This window comes from Dermochelys coriacea, chromosome 2 (assembly GCF_009764565.3).
Source record: "Dermochelys coriacea isolate rDerCor1 chromosome 2, rDerCor1.pri.v4, whole genome shotgun sequence".
In the NCBI taxonomy this organism is placed as follows: Eukaryota; Metazoa; Chordata; order Testudines; family Dermochelyidae; genus Dermochelys; species Dermochelys coriacea.
The window spans coordinates 250,322,064-250,335,982 of NC_050069.1; the positions used below are offsets into that span (position 1 = coordinate 250,322,064).

At 40.0% G+C, this 13,919-nt stretch overlaps 1 protein-coding gene across 7 annotated transcripts in view; it reads left to right on the top strand.

Moving 5' to 3' along the window:
* The window catches only part of ESYT2 (extended synaptotagmin 2), a 151,545-nt gene extending 140,893 nt beyond the window's left edge, over positions 1-10,652 (top strand). For all 7 annotated transcript variants that reach the window (XM_038388302.2, XM_038388305.2, XM_038388303.2 and 4 more), the window contains 3 exons: positions 6,080-6,185; positions 7,225-7,274; positions 7,359-10,652. In XM_038388302.2, coding sequence (XP_038244230.1) covers positions 6,080-6,185; positions 7,225-7,274; positions 7,359-7,404 — 202 coding nt within the window. In that variant the 3' untranslated portion in view covers positions 7,405-10,652. The remainder of the gene's footprint in view (positions 1-6,079; positions 6,186-7,224; positions 7,275-7,358) is intronic.
* The last annotated feature ends 3,267 nt before the right edge of the window (positions 10,653-13,919 follow it).

Consider the following 13,919-nt stretch of genomic DNA (forward strand, 5'->3'; position numbering starts at 1 on the left):
ACTTCTATTGCATGAACTAGAGGTAGGCTGGAAGTTTTCAAACAAAGAGTCGTCCTTAGATTCTTACTCAGGTTTTTGTTTTTTACTCTGTCTGTTCCCAGTGACTTCAGTAAGGCCTTGTCTAGTCTGACAAAAATTTGGCCCTGTAATTCACCACCAGTCTCTTCTACCAATGGGAATTGGTGGAAACAGTAGTGTAGACAGGGCACTTGTCTTTATCGCCATATAATTTAATCCTTGATCTTGATCTGTTATAGAGCTTCCACTGTTGTTAACACTGATGAATTAGAAGTCCCACTTTTGCTAGTGCAAACACAGCCTAAAGACATTTCTTTAGAGCTGAAAGTTTTCAGATGTGTCTCACTGCTGCTAACTGATTTGACTCCACTGATATTAGGAACATTGGTTTCAGAGTAGCAGCCGTGTTAGTCTGTATTCGCAAAAAGAAAAGGAGTACGTGTGGCACCTTAGAGACTAACAAATTTATTAGAGCATAAGCTTTCGTGAGCTACAGCTCACTTCATCGGATGCATTTGGTGGAAAAAACAGAGGAGAGATTTATATACACACACACAGAGAACATGAAACAATGGGTTTATCATACACACTGTAAGGAGAGTGATCACTTAAGATAAGCCATCACCAACAGCAGGGGGGGGAAGGAGGAAAACCTTTCATGGTGACAAGCAGGTAGGCTAATTCCAGCAGTTAACAAGAATATCAGAGGAACAGTGGGGGGTGGGGTGGGAGGGAGAAATACCATGGGGAAATAGTTTTACTTTGTGTAATGACTCATCCATTCCCAGTCTCTATTCAAGCCTAAGTTAATTGTATCCAGTTTGCAAATTAATTCCAATTCAGCAGTCTCTCGTTGGAGTCTGTTTTTGAAGCTTTTTTGTTGAAGTATAGCCACTCTTAGGTCTGTGATCGAGTGACCAGAGAGATTGAAGTGTTCTCCAACTGGTTTTTGAATGTTATAATTCTTGACGTCTGATTTGTGTCCATTCATTCTTTTACGTAGAGACTGTCCAGTTTGGCCAATGTACATGGCAGAGGGGCATTGCTGGCACATGATGGCATATATCACATTGGTAGATGCGCAGGTGAACGAGCCTCTGATAGTGTGGCTGATGTGATTAGGCCCTATGATGGTATCCCCTGAATAGATATGTGGACAGAGTTGGCAACGGGCTTTGTTGCAAGGATAGGTTCCTGGGTTAGTGGTTCTGTTGTGTGGTGTGTGGTTGCTGGTGAGTATTTGCTTCAGATTGGGGGGCTGTCTGTAAGCAAGGACTGGTCTGTCTCCCAAGATCTGAGAGAGCGATGGCTCGTCCTTCAGGATAGGTTGTAGATCCTTGATGATGCGTTGGAGGGGTTTTAGTTGGGGGCTGAAGGTGATGGCTAGTGGCGTTCTGTTGTTTTCTTTGTTGGGCCTGTCCTGTAGTAGGTGACTTCTGGGTACTCTTCTGGCTCTGTCAATCTGTTTCTTCACTTCAGCAGGTGGGTATTGTAGTTGTAGGAATGCATGATAGAGATCTTGTAGGTGTTTGTCTCTGTCTGAGGGGTTGGAGCAAATGCGGTTATATCGTAGCGCTTGGCTGTAGACAATGGATCGAGTGGTATGATCTGGATGAAAGCTAGAGGCATGTAGGTAGGAATAGCGGTCAGTAGGTTTCCGATATAGGGTGGTGTTTATGTGACCATCGCTTATTAGCACCGTAGTGTCCAGGAAGTGGATCTCTTGTGTGGACTGGTCCAGGCTGAGGTTGATGGTGGGATGGAAATTGTTGAAATCATGGTGGAATTCCTCAAGAGCTTCTTTTCCATGGGTCCAGATGATGAAGATGTCATCAATGTAGCGCAAGTAGAGTAGGGGCATTAGGGAACGAGAGCTGAGGAAGCGTTGTTCTAAGTCAGCCATAAAAATGTTGGCATACTGTGGGGGCCATGCGGGTACCCATCGCAGTGCCGCTGATTTGAAGGTATACATTGTCACCAAATGTGAAATAGTTATGGGTCAGGACAAAGTCACAAAGTTCTGCCACCAGGTTAGCCGTGACAGTATCGGGGATACTGTTCCTGACGGCTTGTAGTCCATCTTTGTGTGGAATGTTGGTGTAGAGGGCTTCTACATCCATAGTGGCTAGGATGGTGTTTTTAGGAAGATCACCAATGGACTGTAGTTTCCTCAGGAAATCGGTGGTGTCTCGAAGATAGCTGGGAGTGCTGGTAACGAAGGGCCTGAGGAGGGAGTCTACATAGCCAGACAATCCTGCTGTCAGGGTGCCAATGCCTGAGATGATGGGGCGTCCAGGATTTCCAGGTTTATGGATCTTGGGTAGCAGATAGAATACCCCAGGTCCTGGCTCCAGGGGTGTGTCTGTGCGGATTTGTTCTTGTGCTTTTTCAGGGAGTTTCTTGAGCAAATGCTGTAGTTTCTTTTGGTAACTCTCAGTGGGATCAGAGGGTAATGGCTTGTAGAAAGTGGTGTTGGAGAGCTGCCTAGTAGCCTCTTGTTCATACTCTGACCTATTCATGATGACGACAGCACCTCCTTTGTCAGCCTTTTTGATTATGATGTCAGAGTTGTTTCTGAGGCTGTGGATGGCACTGTGTTCTGCATGGCTGAGGTTATGGGGTAAGCGATGCTGCTTTTCCACAATTTCAGCTCGTGCACGTCGGCGGAAGCAGTCTATGTAGAAATCCAGGCTGCTGTTTCGACCTTCAGGAGGAGTCCACCTAGAATCCTTCTTTTTGTAGTGTTGGCAGGAAGGTCTCTGTGGGTTAATATGTTGGTCAGAGGTGTGTTGGAAATATTCCTTGAGTCTGAGACGTCGAAAATAGGATTCTAGGTCACCACAGAACTGTATCATGTTCGTGGGGGTGGAGGGGCAAAAGGAGAGGCCCCGAGATAGGACAGATTCTTCCGCTGGGCTAAGAGTATAGTTGGATAGATTAACAATATTGCTGGGTGGGTTACGGGAACCATTGTTGTGGCCCCTTGTGGCATATAGTAGTTTAGATAGCTTAGTGTCCTTTTTCTTTTGTAGAGAATCAAAGTGTGTTTTGTAAATGGCTGGTCTAGTTTTTGTAAAGTCCAGCCACGAGGAAGTTTGTGTGGAAGGTTGGTTCTTTATGAGAGTATCCAGTTTTGAGAGCTCATTCTTAATCTTTCCCTGTTTGCTGTAGAGGATGTTGATCAGACCTAAGACCTAAGAGTGGCTATACTTCAACAAAAAAGCTTCAAAAACAGACTCCAACGAGAGACTGCTGAATTGGAATTAATTTGCAAACTGGATACAATTAACTTAGGCTTGAATAGAGACTGGGAATGGATGAGGCATTACACAAAGTAAAACTATTTCACCATGGTATTTCTCCCTCCCACCCCACCCCCCACTGTTCCTCTGATATTCTTGTTAACTGCTGGAATTAGCCTACCTGCTTGTCACCATGAAAGTTTTTCCTCCTTCCCCCCCCTGCTGTTGGTGATGGCTTATCTTAAGTGATCACTCTCCTTACAGTGTGTATGATAAACCCATTGTTTCATGTTCTCTGTGTGTGTGTATATAAATCTCTCCTCTGTTTTTTCCACCAAATGCATCCGATGAAGTGAGCTGTAGCTCACGAAAGCTTATGCTCTACTAAATTTGTTAGTCTCTAAGGTGCCACACGTACTCCTTTTCTTTATTAGGAACATTGAGAGCCCTAGATGGGCAGCTGACTGGCATTTTAAGCTCTATGTCATCTAATCTTGCTCAGAGAAGTTCTAATTAACACATTTATACAAGTCATGTTAGCAGCTAGTGAGGTGTCTACATTATGGCTCTCACCATTCGTAATACCTTTAGAGACAAACAGGTGTTAGTAGCAGTGGGAAACTTCTGAAAAAATTTGCCTAATGTAGGTAGGACCTAAAAGTATTGTTTGTATTTTGAGGCTGATTCAGATCAAGACCAATTAACAAAGGTATCAGGGCAACATCCATGCCCTTTGTAAATATGATGTTGGTATAAGTGAAATTAGATTTTTATATGAATTTGTAAGACTTTCAAACATTAAATTTCTTATAAGCTTCATTGTAACCAACAATTTCACTCTGTGTTCTAACTCTCTTGAGAACCAACAAATAACCAAGTTAACTTTTATTGGTTTTTGTGTTAAAATGATTAAAAGTTTAAAACTTACAAATATCTCTTGTGAACATAAGATAGGTTTAAAATAACAGAGTTGTGTCTGTTCCTATATATTGCATTATAAATAGTCTGCTTTCCATGTTGATTGGTTTCATGAATTAAAAAAATATATGGATTTGCTTCTGCTTCAGGGAGTAGGGAAGACTTGGGGCAAAATTTTCCTCTTCAGTCCACACTGACATTGATGGACATTGTATATGAAGAATACATAGCACAGATCTGCAATGTAGATAAGAGATTTAGGCTACATCAGAGAGAATTCTGCTGTTTAAATCAGTATTTCAGAGCTTTGAAAATAAGCGATGGAATAAGATCAGAATTTGGTTTTCTAGAACGCGTTTCTTATTCAAGGTGTGATATTGCGTATGTGCACTGCACTAGCTTGACTTGTGGTATTGTAGAAACTAAGGTTTACTGGCAAAAAATAGTAATCCACAGTTGGCGTTTGGCACCACAGAAAGAGCAACATTATACATTATGGAACATATGTATACATTAAACCTGTAAACAGAAAATCAAGGCACAAAAATAATAAATCAAAGCCTAAAAACACAAAAGAAAGCTGAGGTTACTCCCAGTCTTCTGAGCAACATGGGGCAGTCATAGGCTGAGGATGTTAAATAGTGGCTCCTTTTCCTGCCTCTGTCATAATTCTGCCTGGAACTCGGTCTCTTTGCCAGCATGCCAATACTGAGGCAGAAGAGGGCCTTTCAAAGTGGCATGTTTCCTGTGAGGATTATTGCCTTGCAAGCCTTCTCCCTTACAAAGCCAATCTGGAAACAAGATCTTCCCTTTTTAGAATGGCCAAAGTGTCTCAGTCCCAAGTGCACCCTCCACACAAATGAGCTCCCGACAGTAACCCTTGCTTAGTCCTTACAAAGATTTGGGACTGTAGCAGGGAATGCTAGGGTGCTTGGCATTTCCCTGTAGCCAGGTCAGTAGACCAGCACATCTGGTCTTTTGTATGATGGAAGGAGGGGACTATCTTCAGTCAGTCAAATGTTAGAGTAGCATCAGTCCACTTTGCTACCAGAGCCCTCGTTTTTAGATCTTTTAAAATAGACAAGAAAAACAAGATGGTTGTTAAAATCCACGGAGGCTTCTCAAAGACTACATCTCCATCCTCCCCCATTCAGGTGACAGATCTGAGTTTCTTTTTTTTGACAAAACAAAATGCTTTACAGAGCAGAGGTGACAATAGATGTGAATGCATAGCTGGAGTCATTATGGTATAGAGGCTTCCCTCACTCTCCAGAAGTGCAGAGGTCCCAGATGTAAAGCAACAAAATGCATTCCACTCTGTGAGTGGGGAGGATTTCAGAGTCTGCTTGGTTCTTTGTGTGCTGTTGTGGGGAAGAATTGGGGAGGGACTCTGACAGAAGGGCATGCGGGCCAGTGGCTCTGCTGCTGTACAGACCCAGCAGCTGTTTCTCCCTGGAGAATGGGGACATTGAGCCATGGAGTCTGATGCAGCCTTGAATCTTGATTATAAAATGAGAAGCAGTACTACAGCCTGGAGAGTAGGATTCCTCCTCCTATTTCCCCCAAGATAACCAGTCATCAGCCCACTGATTAGCACTAGGTGCTAGGAACAGGATCAAACCCTATAGCTCTGAACATTTGATTTAAGCCTTGAACACTTTATTGAAGTGAAATGTTGGACAGGACAGTGGGATTATCCTCCTCTCTTCCTTCTTTTTCTTCCTTTCTAGCCCATACCTTATTTTTTGTGTGCTTTTATTTTGTGGTTTAAAAGAAATGCTCTAGAAATGGGTCAATGAGAATTGTGGTGTTTAGTAGCAGCAACAAAACTAGCACAGTTCAAAGCATATTACATGTTTCAGGCACGAAATCCACACTAAAACAATATTTTTCCATGTTAGCTTTGATTTCAGTGTTTCTCTGCCTGACGTGCAGAGGAGGACACTAGATGTAGCAGTGAAGAACAGTGGAGGTTTCTTGTCCAAAGACAAAGGGCTGCTTGGCAAGGTAAGCTGAAAACAAGCTGAAAAATGTCATGTAGCAGGTCACAGCTATAAAGACTAAAACCCTTGGGCCTAAGCCTGATTGATGAGTGCCTGGTTCAGAACTATTGTTTTTCAAAATCAGTAGCATTCTATACCTCAAGCCTCAGTGAGGACAGGAACAAATGACAAGGGGTGGGAAGAATGGCAGACCAGGAGATGGCAGAAAGTGGGAGGATAATACACTCCTGCAGAAATGCTCTAGTGCTCTAAATGCCTGACTTAGTGATGGTACAGACAGATAAGGGGTAATAGAACATGGATGAAATTCCAGAAAATGGTCTCCCAGTATTGCAGATCCTGAAAATGGGATCTGAGCCACTTGATTTCCTTTAAATTATTATTCCTGCAAGTAATTGTAGGGCCATTGTAAGGGTATGTTTACTTGGTGTGGAACTGAACTTTTCAAAGCACTTTTCAAAGTACACACAAGAAATTCTCACACAAAGTAATTAAAATAACAAAATGTACAAAGACATGAAGAGAACCTCTGTCAAAGACCTTCTGTGTCCCTGAACAAGTTAATCTGTCAACCCAGTTCACCATCCTGTAAGACCTCTTTAATCTCCACAAAGCCCAGGAAAGGTTTTGGGGAAAAACAGGCAAGAAGTCACCAGATCTGGGCTCTGATGGAACGAGTAAGGCATTCCAGACCTGACGACCATTCACAATGAATTGTCTGCTGCCAGCTTCCTCCCATTTAAACTAGGGGGCTTTTAGCATGAGCATATCAGCCAATCAGAGCTGCCGTGATATCACAGGAGCGAAAGTTGATCTTTCAAGTGGCCTGGACCCAAACTACTTATAGATCAAAATCAACAACTTAAACCTCCTCTAGAAATCAACCAGTATCAAATACATATGCCAGCATGTGTGTAAAATTCTCTCTGCTGGCAATATTGCTTTCAGTGTAGCCCAGTGTCAAATTCTGACCATTTAAAGAGAAGTTTAGACTTAAATATACACCCAGTGCATTGATTGTCTATTTAACATCCCTCTCACAGTTATTGATACCTCTGGCATCTGAAGAACTCACCAAAGGCTGGACCCAGTGGTGAGTATGGTAATGTTTTGGTGGGTTTTCAATAACATAACTCTACTTTAAATAATAATTCCCCTTTGCTCTGTCCCTTTTTAGGTATGACTTAACAGAAGATGGTACAAAGCCACATGTTGTAACCTAGGCGCCGTTAGACACCAGGAGTTCCCCCTAGCATACTTTTGCTAACCTTTATATATTTTAAAGGCATTGTTCTCACAGATGTATCAATATTATTTTTATAGCTTCATTTATTTACTTATTAGACACACCCCAATAGTTTTATAACACTTGGACATATATGTAGATTTAGCTAATCTTATTGTTAAACTTCATATTTTAATTTGCTGAACTACTTTTCATGATGTTACTGTAATGTGCAATGGTATGGTAGAGTAACCTCTTGTGTTTAAATTGAACTTTATGGCAGTTGTACCTATTAGAAAGTGAAAAGATGCTGTTCTGCTGTTTTCCTGCCTTGTTTTATATATCTCTGAGGTACACTGTACCATGTAAATATATACTATTTTTTTTATATAATTTTTCCATCCTGGTTTGAAGTCAGAAGAAAACAGATCAAGGATATAGATATTTTCTTCTAAATGCATGTTAAATTCTTTGGACAGATCTAGTTTTGCCCTTGCAGCAAAATGGTCTTAAAATTATTAATTTTGTGGATTTTTTTTAATTGAAAGACATTATTAAGATTTGACAGTGTGATTCTGGCCCTGTAAGGCTAGTAAAAGAAAACATACACAACATAATATTTTAATATTTATATAGAAATGTATTATTGGAAAGTCATTCTAGAGAATATAATAAATGTGTTTTAGAGTTGAGAATTCTAGAAACATATGAAGAAAGGATTGTCATGGTCCATGAATCTCAGCATATAAATCTGGGGTTTCATTTGATGCAGGAATGAAGACTTATAAACAGTACAATATTTTATTATGCAGATTGACTTATTATTTCTTATTGGTGTAATTTATTCCCCATAATTTATAGCACTGTACCTATGATCTTCTGAAAGAATGGCGAGGACAGTCACCTTCCATATTAGAAACCAGGTCTCATAAATAACCACTCGTGGACTATCCTAACAATTGCATTGTCATTAAACGTTGACAAATAAGGTATATGAAGCATCTTATAATTCAGGCTCATCAAATAGACACAGTAGTCTTTTTATTATACAGAATATGTATAATATTAAAGTGGAGCACAAACTGGAAAAAAAACACCATGAAATCCAGAGTTGACACTCTTTCCGTAATTGCTTCATTGCTGCCTAATGTACTGGGTACATGAGGCAAAATGCACCCCCACTACTACCATGTGCCAGGTAGGTTATTTTGAAACATTGCTGTATTCTTCTACCAGGACCCACAACAATGTAGATAACACACACCAGCAAGAAAATAGACAATTGAGAGTTGAGGACAAGCCACTACAACCTTCCTGCTCTGAATCACAGGAGGACTGTTTTTGTATCCAATTTGTTTTCCTTTTTGAAAGCTTTCTCAGACTGTTATAAAATGTGCATTATGAACGCAAGAGACCAGTGCAGCTCTTTTAGAGCCGTTAGCCTCATGATCTTGGGTAAATATGCAATTAGACAACAGAAGTGTAGTATTTAGTTAAGAGTCTGGAATTGAGTCTTAGTCAAGAAAGAATTTTTAAGGCAGAATAAACTCCTGAAAAAATAGCTTTATAATATAATTACTGACAGAACCTTAATTCTAGATGTAGAATATACCTACATTACTAAATAAACCAAAGTGCCTACCGTAGACGTAGCCTGTTGTTTCCATCAAAATTAAGCATCACCCATTTTAGTTTGATGTCAATCTGTGTTTTCACACAATTTATCTATTACACACATACTTATATATACAGTGGAACTCTTTTATAGTGAGGTCATTTTATTTCACAGAACAACATCAGCAGACAAAACTCTAACTGGGAGTTTTGCAAGCATTTAGACTGCAGGACTGAGCTGTACAGAGAGCCCTATAACCATAAGAAAACTGGAGAATTTCCCACTTCATATAACAAGCCTGCCTCTTGTTCAAGTTCACTAAAGGTTACACTCTATATTAATGGGTATGTATAAATATGTACACACATTCATTATCTACACACACAATGGAATATATTACGAAATATAACTTTCTTTGTGGAATAGTCATTAATCTCTTTACACTGTAGGGAGGAGGAACAGAGACAGAATTGATGTAGATGCAAATGAAGGTGCAGAAAGTAAGAGCTGATATAAGAAAGGGAGGTGTAGCTCAGTGGCATGCCTTTTGCCTCAGTTCAGCTTCTAGGAGGAAGGATTTTTGGTATAAATGTAGTTGAAAGCTCTGGTTAACACCATGACCAGTGACATCAAGGAGTTCAGTCCGTATCTAAAGGCTAAATTTTCAGCCCCACTATGGTTCAACTCTAAATGCTAACTTAAGGAAGAAGTTAGACTTTGTGCTGGATCACAAATAACTGCATGTTTTTCCTTCTTTAGTCTGTAGGGGGAAAACGTGGTGTTTGTGGTAAAGACAAGAGGTAGTAACACAAAATGGAGGACAAAGTGAATGTAGAATTTATAGTACCGATTTTCAAAATAGCTCAGCACTCACCTTTGGGCCTAGATTTTCAATATAGCCCAGCTTCACTTAGGTACCTAAAATAAAGAGGCCACATTTTCAAAATAATTGAGCACCCAACAGCTTCTGTTTGTTCTCAGTAGTCACCACTGGGTGCTTTACGAAAATCTGGCCTTGCGTAAAAAATGGATCAGAACAATTCTGTCCAAGTAAGAATGTCGTCTTCTGCCCTCAGTAGTGCGGAAAAAAAATCTGTGTGTCATAGTAACTGTTAGTCCTGGCTTGTTCTTTTGTTTGGGAAAAGAAAAAAGCAAGGATGCTTATTTTTCCTTTTGGTCCAAAAAAAACCTGTCTCGTTAGTAAGTCAAGGTTTGAATGTCAGCTGATTAGCTTTCCATGTGGTTTGTTTGTTTATCCCGTGCCTTAGCATATGAACATATAAAGGTGTTGAAAATATATTTTAAAACAAAAATGAGCTTTGTTAGCTGTATTTACCAACATTTATGTTCTGTGGTATGGAAATGTTTTTTAGAAATGCTGCGCTTCACTGGGAAGAAGACCAGCACTCTTAAATTCAGAGCTGGCATAATCCAAACACAAATCACCGTGTGTCACTTGGAGTAAAAGAGATGAATCTTTTGTTTGGAATCCTTTCTTTAGCAGAGATGGGGCAGTTGGTGAGAGTTGAAATGAGAACAAAGTGTGATCTATTTTGTACAGATTGCCTTTTTTGCTCATGTAATTCTACATTATGATGCATGTATTTATTCAATAAACAATTCATATGGAAGTAAGTGTGTTGCAGTTCCCTTTCCTGCAGGCCCTTGCAAGCAGACTAACTATAGCATCTTGCAGACTTGAAAATACTAGTGCTTTCCATTTTCAGAGTTGGGTGGTGTATATACATTGGCTACTGTAATCAACACTGCACTCCCAGGAGGGATGGAGAGAGGTAAGAAATATCCAGTTTTACTTGGAAAATTGAAGGAAAGAGGTTACATGATTTGCCCAAAGCCACGCAGTTTGTTAGTGCAGAACTGGGATTAGCATGCAGGAGTTTGTAGGTTCTAGACCCTGCATTTTCAGTCCCCTCAATTCATGCTGACTCTCAAAACTGTTTGCTGAAGGAGAGAAGTTGTCAAAATTCAAACACATTTTATGTTTCAGGTAGTCTCCACTTTCTGGAAAGATGCTGTGAATGGAGACACACACCGCTGAGAAAAGGAGTACTTGTGGCACCTTAGAGACTAACAAATTTATTAGAGCATAAGCTTTCATGAGCTACAGCTCACTTCATCGCTCATGAAAGCTTATGCTCTAATAAATTTGTTAGTCTCTAAGGTGCCACAAGTACTCCTTTTCTTTTTGCGAATACAGACTAACACGGCTGCTACTCTGAAACACCGCTGAGAAGAGGTTTAAAAAAAGGATTGGACAAGATAAAGATGTCTTTTTAACCACATACCCAAAATATTCTCCTGGCTTTTTTGCAAACCTGCCAGAATCTGTTCTCATCTTGATGAATGTATTAATGCCACTCCTACTTTAGAGGTATAATTTCCTCTCTATGAATGAAATGCCATACACTGTTCACAGGGCACATAGTAGGTGCATGCAACACTTAAGCCCCCCTTAAATCCTGTTTTGAAGGCGTCCACCTCTTCCCCGCCCCACTACACAATGTTGGGTGTCCCTGACTCATTGTGTGCTACAGACCTTATGGTTTGTGATGACATGTCATCTATGGGAGGTTGTGAGTATACTGAAGAGAGGCAACAACACAACAAGAAATGTGTCTACAAATGTCTAGCTACATTACTGCCTGGAAGTACAACTCCAAAAGAACTGAGAATGACATCACAGCAATAACATAACAATATTTCTCACCAGGTTAGCATGGGGCAGTTAGGCTAGGTTTAAATACCAATAGTTAGGAACACTGGTGCTGCCATATTGCAATAGACCCAAGGTCCATCTAGTCCAGTATCCTGTCTGATAATGGTCAATACCAGCTGCTTCAGAGGAAGGTGTAAGAACTCAAAGTAGGCAAATATAGGATAACATGCCCACACATTGTTTTATCTTGATCTCTAATGGTTAGAGAATGGCTTAAATCCTGAATTATGAGATTTAATATTCCTTACAAAAAGAAAAGGAGTACTTGTGGCACCTTAGAGACTAACAAATTTATTAGAGCATAAGCTTTCGTGAGCTACAGCTCACTTCATCGGATGAAGTGAGCTGTAGCTCACGAAAGCTTATGCTCTAATAAATTTTAGTCTCTAAGGTGTCACAAGTACTCCTTTTCTTTTTGCGAATACAGACTAACACGGCTGCTACTCTGAAACCTGTAATATTCCTTACAATATTTTATCATTAATTATGATAATCCAGGATGATATTGTCATCCATATAAATGTCAAGTCCCTTTTATTAATCTTGCTAAGTTCTTGGCTTGAACAACTTACTGTGGAAGTGAGTTCTGTGGTCTCATTATGTGTTGTGTGAAAAAGTATTTCCTTTTATCACTTTTGAATTTCCCAGTTAATTTCACTGAATGTCACCAAGTTCTTACATTATGAAATTGGGAAAATGGAAGCTGCCATTCACTGTTGTACATACTTGTGCCCTCTCAGTTGCCTCCTTTCTAAGACAGACAGTCCCTATCTTTCATAATATAAGATTTTGCCCAAGCCTTTGATCATTTCTGTCACCCTTCTCTGAATCTCCTCTAGTTCTGCAATATCTCTTTTGAGATAGGGTGACCAATACTGTACAAACTATTCCTGATGAAGACACACCTTTGATTTATGTAACGGTATTATAGTATTTTCCATATTATTCTCTCATTCCTTATGCATCCTGCCATCTTGTTTGATTTTTTTGACTGCAGCTGAACATTGAAAAGAGGTTTTCATTGAGCAGCCTATAATGCTGCCTGGTTCCTTTCTTGAACTGACAGTTCATTTAGGAACTTGTAAGGTGTAGGGGTAGTTTAAACTTTTCTTTCCAGTGTGTATTACTTTGTTTTTATCAGCATTAAATTAAATTTGTCATCATGTTGTATTAATGCTAACTTACATAAGTTTCTCTGAAGTTCCTCACAGATGTTTTTTGGTCTTGACTAACCTAAATAATTGTGCCATTGACAAATTTCACTATTTCACTACTCGTTCCCCTTTTCAGATTATTAATATTAAATAACACTGGACCTGGTACAGAATGTTGAGGCACCTCACTGCTAAACTTTTGCCATGATGAACATTGACCATGTAATCCTACTCTTTGTTGTCTGATTCATGACACTCCTTTGCTTCTCCCACCATGACTATTAAACTTCTGTAGTAGTCTCTTATGAGGGACCCTGTCAAAGACATTTTGGAAATCTAAGAAAAAATTGTCAAATTATTTGCCTTATCCACTACTTTATTGAGGTTTCTGAGATGAGACACAATGTTCCTTTGCAGAAATTGTGCTGGTAAGGCCCTATCATATCATGATCTTCCAGGTGTTTTGTTACTGTTTCTACAATTTGCCAGGTACAGATATAAGACTCACTGGTCTACAATTACTTGGATCACCCCTAGGTCTTCTCTCAAGAATAGGTACATCACTTGCTCTCCTCCAATCCTCTGGAAACAGTACTTAATGAGATTCCAATTTTGATTAGGTGCTCTCCACTTTACACCTCAGCTCCTTCAGAATTCTTGGATATACCATCTGCATCTGATAGCACATTGCTTTTTAAGTTACTGGTTTTGGTCCAGTACCTCTTCTTCTGACACCTCAATCTCTGATAGGAGCTCCTCTTTATTACCAGAAAAGAGCAGGTCTGGGTGAGATTTCTGCCCAACATCCACTGTAGTAAAGACTGATGGAAATAAAATCACTTAGTTTCAGCCCTAATCCATCTATACTCCCCTATGGTTGTGCTGTGATGATGCCAGTCAATGTCAGACATGCAGATGTAGAAATAAATGGTGATTTGCAATCCTTGGTGATCTGTAGGTGACAGAGATATTTGACCATTCACACTATCCCATCCAGCTAGCCTAAT